The sequence below is a fragment of the Prunus dulcis genome, chromosome 5 (assembly GCF_902201215.1).
Source record: "Prunus dulcis chromosome 5, ALMONDv2, whole genome shotgun sequence".
Classification (NCBI taxonomy): Eukaryota; Viridiplantae; Streptophyta; class Magnoliopsida; order Rosales; family Rosaceae; genus Prunus; species Prunus dulcis.
The window spans coordinates 16,855,484-16,872,283 of record NC_047654.1 but is presented as its reverse complement, the minus strand read 5'-3'; the positions used below and the strand labels follow the sequence as shown (position 1 = coordinate 16,872,283).

At 39.4% G+C, this 16,800-nt stretch overlaps 5 protein-coding genes and 1 long non-coding RNA gene across 7 annotated transcripts; 5 read left to right on the top strand and 1 right to left on the bottom strand.

Annotated features, from left to right (window-relative positions):
• Window positions 1–344: 344 nt before the first annotated feature.
• LOC117628444 (ATP-dependent Clp protease adapter protein CLPS1, chloroplastic-like) lies at window positions 345–1,949 on the bottom strand. Its single transcript, XM_034360903.1, has 3 exons — window positions 1,667–1,949; window positions 1,158–1,305; window positions 345–891 (listed from the first exon to the last, which is right to left on the bottom strand). Exons 1-3 carry the CDS (start codon window positions 1,728–1,730, stop codon window positions 630–632), a joined length of 474 nt encoding a protein of 157 aa, XP_034216794.1. The 5' UTR covers window positions 1,731–1,949; the 3' UTR covers window positions 345–629.
• A 958-nt stretch (window positions 1,950–2,907) lies between these two features.
• Window positions 2,908–4,568, top strand: LOC117628439 (cytochrome P450 94A1-like). The gene has a single exon (XM_034360899.1). It carries the CDS (start codon window positions 2,971–2,973, stop codon window positions 4,495–4,497), a length of 1,527 nt encoding a protein of 508 aa, XP_034216790.1. The 5' UTR covers window positions 2,908–2,970; the 3' UTR covers window positions 4,498–4,568.
• A 1,304-nt stretch (window positions 4,569–5,872) lies between these two features.
• On the top strand, window positions 5,873–8,870 carry LOC117628296 (carbon catabolite repressor protein 4 homolog 3). The gene is made up of 13 exons (XM_034360714.1): window positions 5,873–6,183; window positions 6,286–6,449; window positions 6,541–6,606; window positions 6,685–6,737; window positions 6,839–6,920; window positions 7,088–7,174; window positions 7,341–7,433; window positions 7,518–7,550; window positions 7,677–7,789; window positions 7,926–8,037; window positions 8,171–8,256; window positions 8,351–8,435; window positions 8,570–8,870. The coding sequence occupies exons 1-13, from the start codon at window positions 5,910–5,912 to the stop codon at window positions 8,660–8,662; spliced, it is 1,341 nt and encodes a 446-aa protein (XP_034216605.1). The 5' UTR covers window positions 5,873–5,909; the 3' UTR covers window positions 8,663–8,870.
• Window positions 8,871–9,158: 288 nt separating this feature from the next.
• On the top strand, window positions 9,159–10,290 carry LOC117628162. 2 transcript variants are annotated; one of them, XR_004585912.1, is made up of 2 exons: window positions 9,159–9,863; window positions 9,980–10,290. It is a non-coding gene; the product is annotated as an uncharacterized LOC117628162 (long non-coding RNA). The 2 variants fall into 2 exon arrangements; XR_004585911.1 differs by having other exon boundaries at window positions 9,159–9,870.
• A 1,357-nt stretch (window positions 10,291–11,647) lies between these two features.
• On the top strand, window positions 11,648–15,566 carry LOC117627868. Its single transcript, XM_034360135.1, has 9 exons — window positions 11,648–11,902; window positions 12,113–12,286; window positions 12,563–12,974; window positions 13,073–13,356; window positions 13,456–13,524; window positions 13,618–13,674; window positions 13,935–13,987; window positions 14,078–14,153; window positions 14,342–15,566. The coding sequence occupies exons 1-9, from the start codon at window positions 11,859–11,861 to the stop codon at window positions 15,276–15,278; spliced, it is 2,106 nt and encodes a 701-aa protein (XP_034216026.1). The 5' UTR covers window positions 11,648–11,858; the 3' UTR covers window positions 15,279–15,566.
• Window positions 15,567–16,084: 518 nt separating this feature from the next.
• Window positions 16,085–16,671, top strand: LOC117627608. The gene is made up of 2 exons (XM_034359765.1): window positions 16,085–16,296; window positions 16,482–16,671. The coding sequence occupies exons 1-2, from the start codon at window positions 16,189–16,191 to the stop codon at window positions 16,563–16,565; spliced, it is 192 nt and encodes a 63-aa protein (XP_034215656.1). The 5' UTR covers window positions 16,085–16,188; the 3' UTR covers window positions 16,566–16,671.
• Window positions 16,672–16,800: the final 129 nt, after the last annotated feature.

Genomic DNA, 16,800 nt, shown 5'->3' with positions numbered 1-16,800 from the left:
CATTTTTACCACCAATACATGGCGCTGCTCGTGCATCTCATGATCCATTCCTGAAATCTTTTCTTTTCCAGTTTGAACTTTCACAAACGCATAATAACCATCCGAAATTCGTTTTGGCTAAAACATTTTGAGATATCATACAAACGCTTCGTGCAAGATCCTTCCTTTTTCTTTGAGGGAAGACAATATACTTCCTGTTACTCAAATGAAAGATGAAAATGGGGCTTCTGTTATATGAAATCGTTTCGTCTGAAACCAGATTGAAAATGCAGACATGGCTGCACAAACACCCCCACCATCTTGCCAACCAGAATTGTTCTTAATCAAATGAAAACTATGAGCAATAAAAGAATGAGGTCTATATAATCTGTTTATTTATCCTCCTCTCTTTTTTCCTTCATCTCTCTTATCTCTCTTTCTTTAAATAAATGAAGAACATAAACAAAACATGCCTGAACTGAAACAGTTCACCTTAATATGGGCAAGTTTATGTACACATAAACAAGCATGCCATCATATATAGCTTTTACTGATAAGGCTGTGACCTAACAAGTTCAATTCTTTGTGTAAATTGTAGGTAATTATTTTGTTTATGATATGATAACTAATAGACTACAAGCAAGCACTCCTCAACATCCATCGCTAGCGGGCTCAACAGAACTTAGAAGGCCATTGCCTCTGAGCTGCATGCAGTGGTCTTCTGCATCCACTTGAGCACACACAATTACGACTGCCAGGCCATTGTGATGTGCCTCCTGCATTATGTTCACTGCAATGTCAACTGTCATTCCTGGGATAACCTTCATCAGAACTTGCACAACATACTCCCTCTTATTGTAGTTGTCATTGTGCAGCATCACACGGTAAGGCGGCGACATTTTCCTTGATTTCCTGCGATATTTGATCAACCCATCTTGAAAATTACTTCAATTTTCTAATGTTAATAATACATGCAAATAGAACAAAAGGTTTACTTAAACAATTTATTTTCAACCCTCAATCAAATATAGAAATGCAGATTATGAACATGAAGTGCTCTGTTTCTTTGAAAGCTTCATTGTTGCATTCACTTCTTAATTTTGTACTGAGCTGAATTTGAGGTAAATTTTTCTACTTTATTTACAGCTACCCATTAATCAGGGCATGAGAATACATACCTTAAGTCAAACTCAGAGTCACGACTAGGTGTTGTTTTCTCTATGGTTGGCTTTTCCAGCAACCCACCACCTTTTCCAAGCCTGGTGCTTGATGCTGTCATCAAGATGCTCCGGCTTGAGCATTGTTTATGAACATAATGTTTGTCCCCTGCCATATAAATTGCAATAAAAACATTGAAATCAACAAATCCAGCATTGTTTACTGAGAAAACAAACCACTGTTAAATTTAAAGCACAAAATCTTTATGTGTCTTGTTCCTAATACGCAAAACGGAAGCTTCAATTATCAATTTTTTCTTAGCCTTTATTTCATTCATTATTTTCCAATTTCCAGAAAAATTCACCGCAAAATTTATAGCTTTGAGCCATAATCATGTATATTTTCAGATAACACATCTCTATAAATAAATGGATTCGACCTGATACAGATCACATAACTGATGGTATAAAGAACTTGAGTAAAATTCAACTTTTTGCTCAAAATTCAAAGAACCCAGAAAGAAAAGTACCTGATTTAGCGAGATTGAATCCCTGGTTAGGTGAAAGAGCGACTCGACCGCAGATGGCAGCCATGAGCCTCTCTCACTCACTCACTCTCTCTGTTGCTCACTCTGTGTCTGTGCCACAAAATGACTGCAACGGAATGTCTGGCATATACAGGTTGTGTCCGTGGGCAGTGCCTTTGATTTTCTAGTGGTGTTAATTAACGACACGTCGTAGGAGAATCATTCCGTGGAAGTGGAAAATATCCGGTTCTGGGCTCTGTGTGGCACAGAGTCTCTCTCATGGAAAGCGATGCTTGCTTTGACCTATGTTACCAGGACATACATTAACAGTATACTCTCTCTCTCGCTCTCTCTCTGAGAGTAACTGGTGCTAAGCCAAAACAATACATTATTATTATTATTTGTATCTGTATTTTTATTAATTTGATGACAACGTAGATAGATGCTTGAATTGCATGCTTCAAATGAAAATGATGACATAGAGTAGATAGCTACAACATTCTGCTTGTTTAATTGACAAATGTAGCTTTTGAACCCCATATCACCAAATGAAGCAGGCCGGTAAGTCATCGTTAGAGGTGGGTACGGTCTAAATTAAATCGATTTCATTTCAAAATTAAATCAAATCAATAATTACAGTTTGAATTAGTCAGTTTTATCGGTTAAACCGAATTAATGCCCACCCCTAATCATCGTGTACCGAATATAATTCTCAAGTTATGGGTGTTGTTTTTAACATTATAGTTAGTAGAAGACAAACGAATGAAGACAAAATTACACATCTCCCTTTGGAATAGTGTTGAAGCTAAAGCAAGAGGCAACAAAACGTTTCAGTCAATTTATCTAAAAACTATAAAATTAAGCTTCCAACTTATAGAAACTTCATTTATTAAATCGCATCAAAATTTGAATTAAATTCAAAATGCAATTGTTACATTTAAAAAGATAATATATACCAAAACTCTTATGTGGTACTTATTTTTTTAATGTCTAAAGAGAAATTTAAATTCAATTTTCTCAATTACACATATAAATAAGGAATTCGTATCCTCTGTTAAGATTTTCAAAAATGTCAAGTCATCTCACATGTTGCTAAATACAATTTAATATACACGTGTCCAAATATTAACACTTAGATTATGTTTTAATGAGATGGCAACTTTATATCAAATGTCTAGGAGATCCTATCATTAGATATTGTTTTAAAGGAAAAAAAAAAAAAAAAAGCGCTAGAGCCACTTACACTCATTCCTACTCCACTATATAGAAGAACATTTGTCACCGCACTAATACTATTAGCCAATGCCATGGAGCTCTTATCTTTCCAATATTTCCTCTTTCTTATCTTCCTCTCCATCTATCTCTACCAGCACTTCTTCATTTCACCTAAGAAATACAAAGCCACAGGCTTCACAGTCTACCCGATTGTCGGAACCCTACCCTCCTTCCTCAAGAACCGCCACCGATTTCTCGACTGGACCACCGAAATCCTCACAACCTGCCCCACCAACACCGCCGTCTTCCGCCGCCCAGGTAAAATCGGAGGCATCATAACCGCCAACCCGTCAAACGTGGAGCACATGCTCAAGACCAACTTCGACAACTACCCAAAAGGTGACCGGTTCATATCGCTTATTGAAGATTTTCTCGGCCACGGAATCTTTAACGCCGACGGTGAACTCTGGAAAGTCCAGCGAAAGACTGCCAGCTATGCCTTCAACACAAAATCCCTCCGAAACTTCGTCATGGAAAATGTGAAAACTGAGATTCAGTCCAGGCTAATTCCGTGTTTGGCGAAAGCCGCCCAAACGGGATGTCGTTTGGATTTACAAGACGTTTTGGAACGCTTTGCGTTTGACAATGTTTGTAAATTGGCTTTTAACGTCGACCCGGTTTGTCTTGGCGGAGGCGATGGAGAAAGGGCTTCCGGTTCAGATGAGTTCATGAAGGCTTTTGACGACGCAGCCACGCTTATCTCGGGGAGGTTCTTGTATGCTTTTGCGTTTGTGTTCAAGATTAAGAAGTTCTTCAACGTTGGATCAGAGCGAAGATTAAAAGAATCAATCGCAACCGTTCATAACTTCGCGGACAATATCATAAGGTCCAGAATGGAAGTCGAAGAATTAGGAGATCATCAAGATTTATTGTCCCGGTTTATCGGGATTACTGAAGACAACAACTCGCCCGAGTTTCTCCGAGATATCATCATCAGCATAATTCTCGCCGGCCGAGACACCACATCTTCGGCTCTGACTTGGTTCTTTTGGCTCTTGTCGTCCAGGCCACGAGTCCAGCTCGCCATTTTAAAGGAGCTAGAAACGATTCGGATCAGAAACGGTAAAAGTATCGGCGATACGTATAGTTTCGACGAGCTCCGAGACATGCACTATTTGCACGCGGCGATTTCGGAGGCCATGAGGCTGTACCCTCCCGTACCGGTGGACACAAAGGCTTGCCTAAACGACGACGTCATGCCGGATGGGACGATTCTTAGGAAGGGGTGGTTCGTGACGTACCACGCGTATGCCATGGGAAGGATGGAGGGGATATGGGGGAAGAACTGCCGTGAGTATTTGCCTGAGAGGTGGCTCAAGGACGACGATGGCACGTGTCAGGTGGAGAGTGCGTTTCGGTTTCCGATATTTCATGCCGGGCCGAGGATGTGTCTCGGAAAAGATCTGGCTTATATTCAGATGAAGTCGATTGCAGCGTCTGTGATGGAGAGGTTTGAGATCGACGTACCAAATAAGAACACGTGTCCTGAGCATCTGTTGTCGCTGACTCTCAGGATAAAAGGTGGATTGCCAGTGAGGGTGCGCAGTAGAAATGCATGAGGATTTTAAATTGCCATTTGTGTAATGAATTAAAATCAAAGTATAAATGAAAATCAGAGTTGTCGGTGTCAGCATTCTTTAGTTGAAAATGGCATCGCATCTTCCAGAATACGTATAGTTTTTATTAAGACTAATTTGAATCATAACATAGAAACTGTGAATGACATGATGAGATAACATAGCATAGCAGTCAAGTGCAAAGCCAACCTCTTTGTAATTTGAAAAATCTCTGCTCCGTTGAAACTAAAAATGGACTACAGCATGATATATGCTAATTAATTTAGAACAGGAGCTAAGCAGCTTAATTAGAATGAACTCAAAGAGAGAGGGAACAAAAATAATTGGACTTCAAAAATTATTTTTCTAAGAACAAAATCGAGTATAGCCACGCGGATATTAAACAAAAAGATCCCACTATATAAAGTGTATAGCCGTGTGGCTATATTATTTTTAAAAACAATTTAGTCAAAATCGAGTATAGCCGATCGGCTATACTGTTTTATAAAAAATTTAGTAAAAATGGCTACAATATTTTTTAAAACAATTTAGTAAAAATCGAGTACAGCCGGGCGGCTATACTATTTTAAATTTTTTTTAAAAAATCTAGTATAGCCGCTCGGCTGTATGCTCTATTAAAAAATAAAACAAAAGAGGACCCATCCAGCGGTTGGGCGCCTGCATGTCAAAGTCAGTATAGCCGCTCGGCTATACTATTTTTAAATAAACATTTTTAAAACCGAGTACAGCCGGGTGGTTATGAGATTTTTAAAAAACCGGGTATAGCCGACCGGCTGTACCCTTTTTATATATTTAAAAAGGGACCCACTTAGCGCCTAGGTGGCACGTGTCAAAAATAGTAAAGCCGCTCGGCTATACTATTTTTTTTTTTTTTTAAAAAGGTTAAGAACGTGTATAGCCGCCCCGCCCGGCTATACGATTTCTTAAAAATAGGGAAAACAAAGTATAGCCTCGCGGCTATACTATTTTTATTAAAAAATTTATTTTTAAAAAAAGGCAAACTATAAGGACTGAAAATACTTTTTCCCCTAGGATTTTATTTTAGGTAGCAAATGGGTATTTGTTGGTATAAGTTACGAAGTTAATATAGAATAAATCAAAAGAATGCGACAATGAAAGATGAATGCAGCCAAAGACAAGAAACTCACTGCTCGATGGATGGCATTTGGCAGCTATGCACCCTCACACGCTCTCTCTCCCTTGTGGCCCTGAGAATATCTGAAAGACACAGAATGAAACAGTAACAGTAAATCCATCAATAAACTCATATCGTAAGTTACGTAAGCAAACAAGTCAACAAGTCAACAAGTCAAATTCCAATCCCCCTCTGAAGACATCCCAAAGGCCCTCGCTCGCACGCACATACCTCACCTCATCTTCTAGTTCAACGAACGATGCGGTGCGACGCTTCCTCTTGGCTCTGCGGGCGCCACGTATCCGTAACAACAGCCGCACCGACGAGAAGCGCCACCGGCCCATCCTCCTTCTTCCTCTGCAGCAAGCCCACCGTCTTTTGCTGCACCGACGCTTCCAAAGACTCATCGTCTACATGTTCCGACACTGCTCGTCCATTGTACAACCCCCTCAAGCGGCGACAGTCAAGTCATGCTCCGGATGTTGTACGCCATTGGATCCAAACCGATAATCAACAACCACTGTCTTCTCAAAGTCCATATCATCCTTCTTCTAATTAACATTACTATACTAATTATGCATGCATCGTCTTTGTATTTATTTAATCATAGCATATGTATATTTGTTATGCTGCAGATAGATTTACGGTTGCTTCGTACAACATTTTGGGGGATAGAAATGCTTTCGCGCATAGAGATATGTACCGCAATGTGCCTTCCCATTATCTCAAATGGGACCGTCGCAAGAGGGTCATATGCGATGAACTTGTCCAATGGAACCCTGATATAATCTGTTTGCAAGTAAGTAAAGTAATAAGCTTGATTAATTTGTTTGTTTTTATTGCCCTGTTAATTAATTTTTTATATATTTTATTTTATGTGGTCTTACTAGGAAGTAGATAAGTATTTTGAGCTATCGGAAATTCTAGCGGAAGTGGGATATCTTGGGTCGTATAAGGTTAGATTTTCCATGTTATGTACCAATCTTGTCTATGAAATAAGAAATGTTTTCTGAATATGTTGTTTGCAATGGCAGAGACGCACGGGAGATACCGTTGATGGTTGCGCTATTTTCTGGAAGGCTAATAAGTAAGATGGTTGGTTGTGCTTCATTTTTCATTTTATCAATTGGTTTATAGTGTTTGTGACGCCATGACAAATTGAATAGCTTTTCCACTTCATTATGTCAGTTTTCAGTTGTTAGAGGAACACAGCATTGAATTCAAGGGTTATGGACTTCGTGACAATGTTGCTCAACTCTCGGTTTTTGAGGTACAATTTGCAAGCATCTGCTACTGCTAATAACTTGTTCTATACCTGTCACACTTCTGAGATTACTTCACTTCAGATTGAGTTAATCAACCCTGTTTTTATGTAATCTTCTGTTTAACAAGATCGTATCCATCGTTTCCACTTCTAATTTCATTCCATACAGGCAGATGCAGAAAGCCGAATCAAGAAGGTTCGTGATTGGTAACATACACGTGCTTTATAACCCAAGCCGAGGGGAGGTAAAATTGGGCCAGGTAACTTCTTTTCATTGATGTCATTTTCCTTATGCTTAATGACTAGTGTTAGTACTAAATAGAAGTTTGGCCACCTGAACAAAGACAACAGGAAAAAATACAGATTTTTAACGTTTTGGGGCATTATGCTAATCTGGTTTGTAATTGAATAATTTTGTTTCTTCAGATACGTTTTCTCATATCAAGGGCACAAATCCTCTCAGAGAGATGGGGCAATGCCCCCATTGTCCTTTGTGGTGATTTCAATAGCACTCCGCAGGTTTGATAACTTTCATCATCATTGTTTGCTCTGCTTTTTACATTAACAAAGCTAAAGCTAAACTAGTTTCCTGCTTATTGACAGAGTGCAATATACAAGTTCTTGTCAACATCTGAGGTGAATTGCTTGCTTTTATGATGTTATCCACTTAATTAATATATATTGGTGATGCAAATAATCAGAATAGATATATTACATACATGCATGATGTTTTTTTGATATCCGTATGATTTTTTTTTACAGCTGAATATCATGTTATATGACAGAAGAGAGTTATCTGGGCAGAGAGACTGTCATCCTGCTCAAGTTTTAGGAGTCAAACAAGAAATTAGCAGTCCACTTACACTGATAGACGGGTATTTCTCGTATCTTATAACGACCACGTGCATAACAAGCATCAATGAGAAATTTGTCAGGCAGAGTCAGGCCCTTTTCTTTGAATAAGATGACTGAGTTATATGTCTTATGTTGCTTGAATGTTTTCATTTTCAGATTGTTGAAGCATTGCTGGACAGATGAAGAGGTTAGAGTTGCAACTGGAGATGCTGAGAGCAATTTAGTTGTGCATCCCCTGAAGCTTAACAGTTCCTATGCCACAGTGCGGGTACAAAATTTTACACCTTTACCACTTGGTTGTTCAATACTCCAGCTTTTAATATGCTGCTACATTATGTTCCTATTTTATGCATCAAGTTGGTTTGGGGTGTTATTCTAAGTACAACATATCATACTTTCAGGGTACGACTAGAACACGAGGATCCAATGGCGAACCTTTAGCGACTTCCTACCACTCAAAATTTCTTGGAACTGTTGACTACTTATGGTAAATTGCTTCTCTTGTAACAATAATTCCAATGTTGGAGGAGGAGTTGGTTATGATGACAATGAAACGAATGAAATGCTCCTGTTTCATACAGGTACTCTGATGGCCTTGTGCCCACTGGAGTTATAGATACCGTTCCAGTTGACATTCTCCAGAGGATTGGTAGCCTCCCTTGCAAGGTAGGAAAACTTTGGATTCTGGTCTAGTTTGCAATAAGACCTGGAACAAGGATGAATAATTATGATTGTGGATAAGCGTATAATGTTATCTTCAAATCTAATATTCCGTTTCTATCTATCATGCTTGTACACAGAAAGTGGGCAGCGACCACTTGGCCTTAGTTTCTGAGTTTGCCTTCACACTGGACACAAATGGAGACAACAAAACAGCTGCCTCAAGTATCTGAGCAACCTTGTCCGAGCATTTAGAGAAGGAAACAATTTTTTTGTCACACCATGTATGTTTATCCCACATAAAATCATTTGGAAGCAGATCCTCGGATCTTATATTTACTTCATTAAACAAACATGTTATTAGCTTGAATAGCAAGTAAAAGGGAATATGAAGCACAGGTTGTAACCCAGCTCAATATGTCATGGTTTTGCCTGGTGAAAAAATTCTATGTCCTTGTATTAAAAATCATTTTTAAACTAGTATAATTTTTTAATTGAAAGATTTTCTTATTTTCAAATTTTATTTATTTATAGAAGGTCTAAATTACTCTAAACTACAAGCTATCCGAACTTGGATGCAAAAGGTCATGACCTAACCCAAATTTGCAAAGATTTTATTAATTTACCTAAAAGTATAAAAGTTCTAATTTACATCTTGACATATTATAAGGGATTTATTATGACACTCTAGTTGTATAGCACTTTCCCCTAAATAAAGATACTCGTACTTTTCTCCTTTTTCCTTTAAGTATGAACTTCTACATCCTAAACGCCGAAAATGGTCTCCTTCTTTTTTTCTTTATTTATTTATTTTTTCCATTAAAAAAAAAAGAGAAGCTTTAGAGAGAGAGGCTCCTCCTCTCTAAAAATTTTCTCATCTTCATCACCCTCTTTTGAGCAGCTGGTGGCTCTCCCACCGCCCTTGGGAGTGGCTCCTCAGCCACCTTTGGTGGCTCTCCCACTGCCCTATTCAGTTGTCCCTTCTTCCATCCCTTTCCTTTTATCTCCCCCACCTACTCCATTCAAATCCTTTCTCTATGGTCTTGGTATTGTCCCTTCCCACTGAAATTTTATTATTCTTATTGATTTGGCTTCATCTTGTGGCTGCTTCGACTAGCTAGAAACGCGTTTTCTCGCTTACAACTTTGAAGATGCCTAGAGTTCGAGCTTTTGCTCTTGCTCAGATGCCTGCACCACCTCCTTATACTATGTTGGTATTTGTTTGGTTTTTATATTTGTTTTGGTGCTTTGTCAGTTTTGATTTGGGAGGTGATGATCTTCATGTGGGGCTTTTTTTTTTTTTTTGGGGTTTTTTTTTTTCTTGTATATGTTTATGTAATATGTCAGATTTTAAGGTATTTTGGTGGATTTGTGGTTTATGAAGAAGCAGGGGCAGCGGTAGCTGCTGAATCTTCTACTGGTACATGGACAACTGTATGGAGTTAGGCATTTTGGATTCCCCTATTGAAATTGCCCTTATGGCTATATTTTCTACTACTCTGCTCTTGAATTCTCAAAACTTCTGCGTTTTTTCGTTTTGTGCCCATTAGGTGTGGCAGCTCATCCCCTCAACTTGTCGCGGTGATGTCGTCTCAGGCGGTGGTAGCGGCGGCTCGGCTGAGTTTTGTTTTGGGTTTGTTTGCTATCTTAGCCTTGGTTTGGGCTTATTGCCTTTTGGGCTTTAAGCTTGTTGCTGATTCTTTTGCATTTGATTTGAGCCTCTGACCTTTTTGCTTTGTTGTTGAGCTCAATTAGTTGGGTCTGACTTTTATATTGTATTGTTGTGCCCTTTTGTGGATTTCTAATGAAATCTACTTCCGACCGAAAAAAGAAGAATAGTAAAATAATTGTGTTTTTGAAATTTTTTCTTAAATAAGGTACATTTGTGTTATCTAAAACTTCAATCATAATACCAACCATCAAACCTTGGGGTTGGAATTGGAGTTTGATTCCCACCAATAGGTTGGGGTGGGCAAGCCAATTCTCCGAAGATGAAAGCGTGTAAATGCATGAGGGTGGTCCGGGGTTTAGGGATCCAGCTTGAGCTGGCTCTTGCGTTTGGCTCACGTGAGGGGGGCACTCTTTCACAGCTAGGGATGGCAACGGGTCGGATAGGGGCCGGGTATGACAATACCATCCCCGTCCCCGCTCTCCATCTTCCCCCCCGTCCCCGAACCTATCCCCATTTAATAGGTTTCGGAGAATCTCCGTCCCCGTCTCCATCGGGGGACTATCTCCCATACCCGGCCCGAATCCCCAATTTTTTTGCATAAAAAAATATTTATCATACATTTTAACATTAAGTTTCATATTAAATTATCATTCAACACATCCAAATGAACTATAAAGTTCATCTCAATTATTCAAAATCATATCAATCTGAAGTTCCAAAGAAGATTAGAAATAATTAGGAGATGGAGGTTAACTTAGGGTCAAATATAAATATTATAATTAATTATTTATTTATTTAAGTATAAATAAATAAATAAATAAATATATATATATATATATTCAAGTCGGGTTTGGGGATGGGGACACCAATACCATCCCCTCCCCATACCCGTCAGAGATTTTTCAAATTCGGGAATCCCCGTACCCGATACCTGTTTAGCCTCAAAATCTTTCCCCGTTAGGGTCGGAGACCCGACCCCACGGGTTTTTGCCATCCCTATTCACAACTCCTTAGTGGACATCTCCCTCTCTCCCGTAGAGTTTTTTTTTTCCAAAAAAAAAAAATTTCAATCCTAATGTTCTTTTACTATATATAGATCTCATTATAATATAAGCCATTTAAATATATAATGTTTTCTAGATTAAAAGAAAATTGTAAAATTTGCCGCTCGTTCTAGTCGGCAAGATGTTAACTTGAACGAATGGCATCCGCCGCGTCACGTATTCCTGTGGCTGCACGGCAGCATAAGGTCATGTAGTCTCTAAATCCGCATGCGACACGTCATAAAATCGTATCGGCCCTTGTCCATCTTCGAATCCAGTCCGTTAACTTCCTAATGGGCCCTACTAGTCGTGGTTCAGATAAAAATAATAAATATGATATGATATATCCCAGAAGCACGTGTACAACAAGCCCTGAATTTCGCATCATTGCGTGTACACGTGATCCACACTAAAAGACCAGGGAGCGACACGCATTTGAGGCACCCAATGAGGGCCCACCACGTGGATTTCCTTGGCTCCTTCCCTCTACGGCAAGAATCGCCGTTCCTTTTTTTGCCTTCCCCCTATTGCTGTCAATTTGAGTGTCCTAAAATATCGGAGCTCCCAAAATTTTCTCTCGATTTCCCTCGCTCTTCTCACGCCGATCCTAATTGCCGATCAGATTCGTTTCCATTTTCGAAGTTTTAGAATTTTTTCTTTTTTTCTTGTCGTAGAAATCTGATACAAATCAAATTTACTGATAATTATTATGAGATGATGCAACGGGTCGTTGACAACATCATCGCTGTCACCAAAGAGTGAGAGCCTCCTCTTCCTTCCTTTCGCCTTTTACAAAATTGATTGGAATTGGTTTAATTCCCATTATGTATACATATAAAAATTGATACTTTTTCATGTGTGCCAAAAAAAAAAATTCAAATTTTGGTGCTGGGTTTGAATTTTGTTTTGTATTGTTTCTGGAATCAAAGCGTTTGTTTGTGTTTGTTGATTGGTGTTTGATAGTGCAGGTCAGTGAAGACGTTCACATACGAGTCGCTGAACAATATTGTGAGGTTGATTAATGGAGTTTCAGCTCTTTTATTGACATTTTTACCTGGGAAGGCTAACATCCTTGAAGGCATTCATGGCTGGGAGCTCAGGCCCACCTTTCGGGGACCTCGATTTCCGCGCTGGATGGAAAAGTAAGTTGTGTGTTTTGACCCCAGCAAAATTTGCAAGCACACTGAATAATTCAGATTTTTGAATTTGTCCGGTACTTGGGAATTCGTTTTGAAATTGTGGGAATTGGGGGGTTATTCATGATAAATGAATGTTATGGTTGTTCTTGTTTTCGTGGGCAGTAGTTATTTTGTATGTAGAATTTGATTGATATCTTTCTTGTAAATTGTAGTGCAACCGACATATTACATATATATTAGTTGCTGAAATGACATGTCCATTTTGTTTGATGTTTGTAGTGGAGTGTCCTCTTTCAATCATTTCATACATGAGCTTTCTGTGGATTCTGATTCTGATGGCTCGAGCCTTGATTACCCATATGGAGATGAAGATAGTGATGGAGACACATCTCCTGGATCACCACTATCTCAAAGTTCAAGAGTCTCTCGGGCTTCTAGTTTCAGTAGGAACGATAGGCACTGGATGGGATGGATGTGGATCAGATACGTATTTTTCTGGATTTTGCTTCCCGCAAGGTTTCTGCTCGGGATTCCAGTTCGTATTTTCCAATTGTCTTATTCTAGGTCGTCAAACGGCTCTTCTGCACCGGGAAGCGGTCAGGTCCTGCAAGCACGAGCTATTAATAAAATGCAGACTCTCAAGGATCACATTGTTCACCGAACCACTGATAGGAGACGTGGAGTCATTGAGGTTTCTGCATAAACTCTTTTTCATACCAGTTTGGGAATTACATGCATCATTTCTTTTTCTGTTAATATATTTTCTCATCTTCAATTTGTGTTCAACAGGATCTTCATCTAGCAATCGAGATATTCATAGAAGCTATATTTGATGTTGTTCATAAGGCAGCACATTTTATTCTTTCCCCATCAGAGGCTTTTAAAACTCTATCTGGATGGTATTCATTGAGCAGTAGTGGTGCTCAAGATAGTCATGATAGTGATTCAGAAGTTTCTGTCCCCACAGCTACACTCGGAGAGAATGATCCAGCTCCTAAAGAAAGGAATACTTCATTTCAACAGTCGCTAAATACTGATGCTCGGACATGCCAGGATGTCATAACAGAGCTTGGGTAAGGCTATGCTACAGCTTACTTGATTGTAGAACCTTTTCTTTTTTCTTTGAGTGTTGCACATGCTCTTAAAATTGCTGAACTTTCTGTCTGCCTTAGGTACCCATATGAAGCTATACATGTGATCACTAGTGATGGATATGTTCTTCTCTTGGAAAGACTCCCAAGGTATGATGGATTTATTTGTATTCTTTATCCCTGGTCAAGTGATAACTTTGTTTTAAGTCGATGGTGTCTAATGACTGTACTGCGATGCTGCAGGCGTGATTCACGGAAAGCTGTTTATCTACAACATGGAATTCTGGATTCATCCATGGGGTAAGCTATTTCTTCTTAAGATTCCTTCCTCCCCAGTGCCCTAGGTGGGTGATCAGTGTGATGCATAATTCTTCCCACCACCACAATTTTTACTAATACAACTATATTCGCATCTTACAACATGATTTTATTTTTTTTATTTTTTTGAAGAGGCAATGGGTAACCATTTCTTCGTGTTGTAATCACACATTTTACAAGAGTTTTGTTTGATATATACTACCTTTAAAAATGATTTCTAATTGGTTATTTCCTTTGTCCAGTTGGGTGTCTAATGGGGTTGTTGGTTCACCAGCATTTGCAGCCTATGATCAAGGTTTGCAAGTTTCATTTGCAAGTGTGAGCAGCTTGCATTAGAGAGCACTGTAGTGGTTTAGAAATATTTTAATGCTTCTTAGTTTTGCAGGATATGATGTTTTCCTCGGGAACTTCCGTGGCTTGGTTTCTAGGGAGCATGTTAACAAAAATATATCCTCACGACAGTAAGTTGACATATGAGATCTGATTGCTATTTTATTTATGAAATTTTTATCCTTGATTTCCTCTCGACTCAGATTGTTGGTGGGGATTGAATGAGGCTGCAATATTTACAGATTTTCTAAGCATAAAGCAGCAATTACATAAAGTATTGCAGTATGAAATGAGTTACTGAATGTAGCAACCAATGCAGGTATTGGCAGTACTCCATCAATGAGCATGCGACTCAGGATATACCTGCAATGATAGAGAAGATTCACCAAGTTAAAACTGCTGAATTGAAGCTTAGCCAACCTGATCTTGAGGAAGAAACCAATGATGAGCAACTTTACAAGCTTTGTGCCATTTGCCATAGCTTGGGAGGAGCAGCTATACTGATGTATGTTGTAACACAGAGGATAGAAGAGAGACCCCATAGACTCTCAAGATTGGTTTTACTGTCACCTGCTGGATTCCATGGTGATTCCAGCTTAATGTTTACGGTCGTGGAACATGTCTTTCTTCTATTGGCTCCTATTCTGGCACCCCTTGTGCCTGGCTTCTACATACCAACCAGATTCTTTCGAATGCTTCTGAACAAGTTGGCACGAGACTTCCATAACTACCCTGCCGTTGGAGGACTGGTTCAGACCCTAATGAGTTATTTTGTTGGCGGGGATAGCTCAAATTGGGTTGGTGTGTTAGGGATACCACATTATAACATGAATGATATGCCGGGGGTATCATTCCAAGTGGCCCTCCACCTTGCACAAATGAAGCGTGCAGGAAAATTTAGAATGTTTGATTATGGGAGTGCGTCTGCTAACATGGAGGTGTATGGATCTACAGAGCCATTGGACTTGGGTGAGTACTATGGGCTTATTGACGTTCCTGTTGATCTGGTTGCTGGGCGGAAGGACAAGGTAATTCGGCCATCCATGGTGAGAAAGCATTATAAGTTGATGAATGATGCAGGTGTTGATGTATCATACAGTGAGTTCGAGTACGCCCATTTGGACTTTACATTTTCGCATAGAGAAGAACTGTTAGCATATGTCATGTCACGCTTGCTGCTTGTGGAGCCGTCTCCAAACCAGCAATCAAGCCAGAAGGGTCTAAGGTTGAAGAAGAAAGGACAGGTCAATAGTTGATAAAGTCAGAAAACCCATGCATTTCCCTTTTTTTTTACTTCAGGATTTGGCATGCCCTTAGGTGCAGATTACTGTGATTAAATGTGTGTATACATCTTTAGTCCAGGGCAATTAGTGTTTGGTTTCTTCCCCATCAATTTTTTCGTGGGGAGTAAACTGTCTGAAAGGCTTATGCCTGGATTGTGCTTTGTACAAAAACCCATATGTGTATATTCTGTAAGAGTAATTGGATCTATGAAACATGTTGTCTCTATCCAATAGAACAATTAATACGCACTGCTTTCTCAATGTTGATATTTGTACTGTGACATTCTAAGTATATTGTGTCTGTTGGGTATAATTTCATTAGAAGCCCCGCCTGCTTCACTGCTGGCAATGCTATGAACTTGAACCGTTATCATTTTTGAATCCATAAAACAAGCAGTCTACACGGACTCCTCTAATTCTTTTATGTGGCTTTGTGTTGCCAAAACCTGAGAGCTCCTATGGATTTGATCTCCTCCCAATTCTTGCTTCAGTTGGGGCATTTTATTGCTGACGGTGAATCACACCCCATTAGAGCCATAGCCATCAGACGACGACGTATTCGTTCCAGACTGAGTGAGGGCAGCATCAGCCTCTGACCAAATTAAGTCGTAGCCCAAATGAGAGTGACAAACTCTATGCAACCCAAATAAACGAAATCTGCAATGGTAAGACAAACCTTCAGCCAAGCCCACAACTATTGAAACCTTAACCCGGTTTACTGACCCACCCGTCCGACTTGACCCATCCACTTTTACTCTCTTTAAATTCTTAATTAGTAAAAGGCCGAACGGCGAGGCCAACGTCCACCGTCCAAGCGCCGCTTGAAAGTCGAAACTTTCCCGAGAAAATCAAGGAAAGAAAGCGAGAGAGAAAGAGAAGGAAAATGGCTGGGAGCTCTAATACTTGGGCCTATGCCCGGATCATCACCGGAACCATTCTCGGTGGCGTTCTCGGCTTCTACGTCATGGATCGCGTCGAGAAAAGCTACAAGGTCTTCTTACCTCCCCCTCTCTGTTTATCATTCTTCTTATTAAGCTCACTCTCTGTCTGATTTTCGGAAATGAAAATTATAGCTTCCTGAGCAACTCAAACAATGGAATCATAGCAGAAATTTATCAATATAACTTTGTAATCTGATTGATTTTCATATGGAATCTTGGATTTTGATGAATACAGGAGAAAGTGAAGGAGAGACTGAGACAGTACGAAAGTGAATTGAAGAAGAAAGAGAAATTGAATGAGTTTGAAGAGTCTATGTAGACTGTACCCTACCAGTGTTCTTTCTTCTTTTTACTTCTGCTTGTGGTTGTTGAACACAAAAATGTTGAAATTTTGAATCATATGTTTTTGTATTTGGACTTAGCCAGTACTGGAGTTTGATTCGAATGAGAGTGTCTATATTTGAGGAAAAAGAGCCCAACTTTCACGACCCATCAAGCCAATTTGCTTTCAAGAATATTGCATGTGAAATTTTGTGTTTGTATTGCAACATCTT

What these genes read in the sequence shown, in the direction of transcription:
- LOC117627868 (XM_034360135.1), top strand. Translation starts at nt 11,859, where the DNA reads ATGATGCAACGGGTCGTTGACAACATCATCGCTGTCACCAAAGA. An exon ending in ATCATCGCTGTCACCAAAGA is followed by an intron (nt 11,903 to 12,112) that starts GTGAGAGCCTCC and finishes TTGATAGTGCAG; the next exon opens with GTCAGTGAAGACGTTCACAT. An exon ending in AAAAATATATCCTCACGACA is followed by an intron (nt 14,154 to 14,341) that starts GTAAGTTGACAT and finishes CAACCAATGCAG; the next exon opens with GTATTGGCAGTACTCCATCA.
- LOC117628444 (XM_034360903.1), bottom strand. Translation starts at nt 1,730, where the DNA reads ATGGCTGCCATCTGCGGTCGAGTCGCTCTTTCACCTAACCAGGGATTC. An exon ending in ATTCAATCTCGCTAAATCAG is followed by an intron (nt 1,306 to 1,666) that starts GTACTTTTCTTT and finishes TTTATATGGCAG; the next exon opens with GGGACAAACATTATGTTCAT. An exon ending in GACTCTGAGTTTGACTTAAG is followed by an intron (nt 892 to 1,157) that starts GTATGTATTCTC and finishes CAAATATCGCAG; the next exon opens with GAAATCAAGGAAAATGTCGC.
- LOC117628439 (XM_034360899.1), top strand. Translation starts at nt 2,971, where the DNA reads ATGGAGCTCTTATCTTTCCAATATTTCCTCTTTCTTATCTTCCTCTCC.
- LOC117627608 (XM_034359765.1), top strand. Translation starts at nt 16,189, where the DNA reads ATGGCTGGGAGCTCTAATACTTGGGCCTATGCCCGGATCATCACCGGA. An exon ending in GCGTCGAGAAAAGCTACAAG is followed by an intron (nt 16,297 to 16,481) that starts GTCTTCTTACCT and finishes TGATGAATACAG; the next exon opens with GAGAAAGTGAAGGAGAGACT.
- LOC117628296 (XM_034360714.1), top strand. Translation starts at nt 5,910, where the DNA reads ATGCGGTGCGACGCTTCCTCTTGGCTCTGCGGGCGCCACGTATCCGTA. An exon ending in GGGAGGTAAAATTGGGCCAG is followed by an intron (nt 7,175 to 7,340) that starts GTAACTTCTTTT and finishes TTGTTTCTTCAG; the next exon opens with ATACGTTTTCTCATATCAAG. An exon ending in AGTTCTTGTCAACATCTGAG is followed by an intron (nt 7,551 to 7,676) that starts GTGAATTGCTTG and finishes TTTTTTTTACAG; the next exon opens with CTGAATATCATGTTATATGA.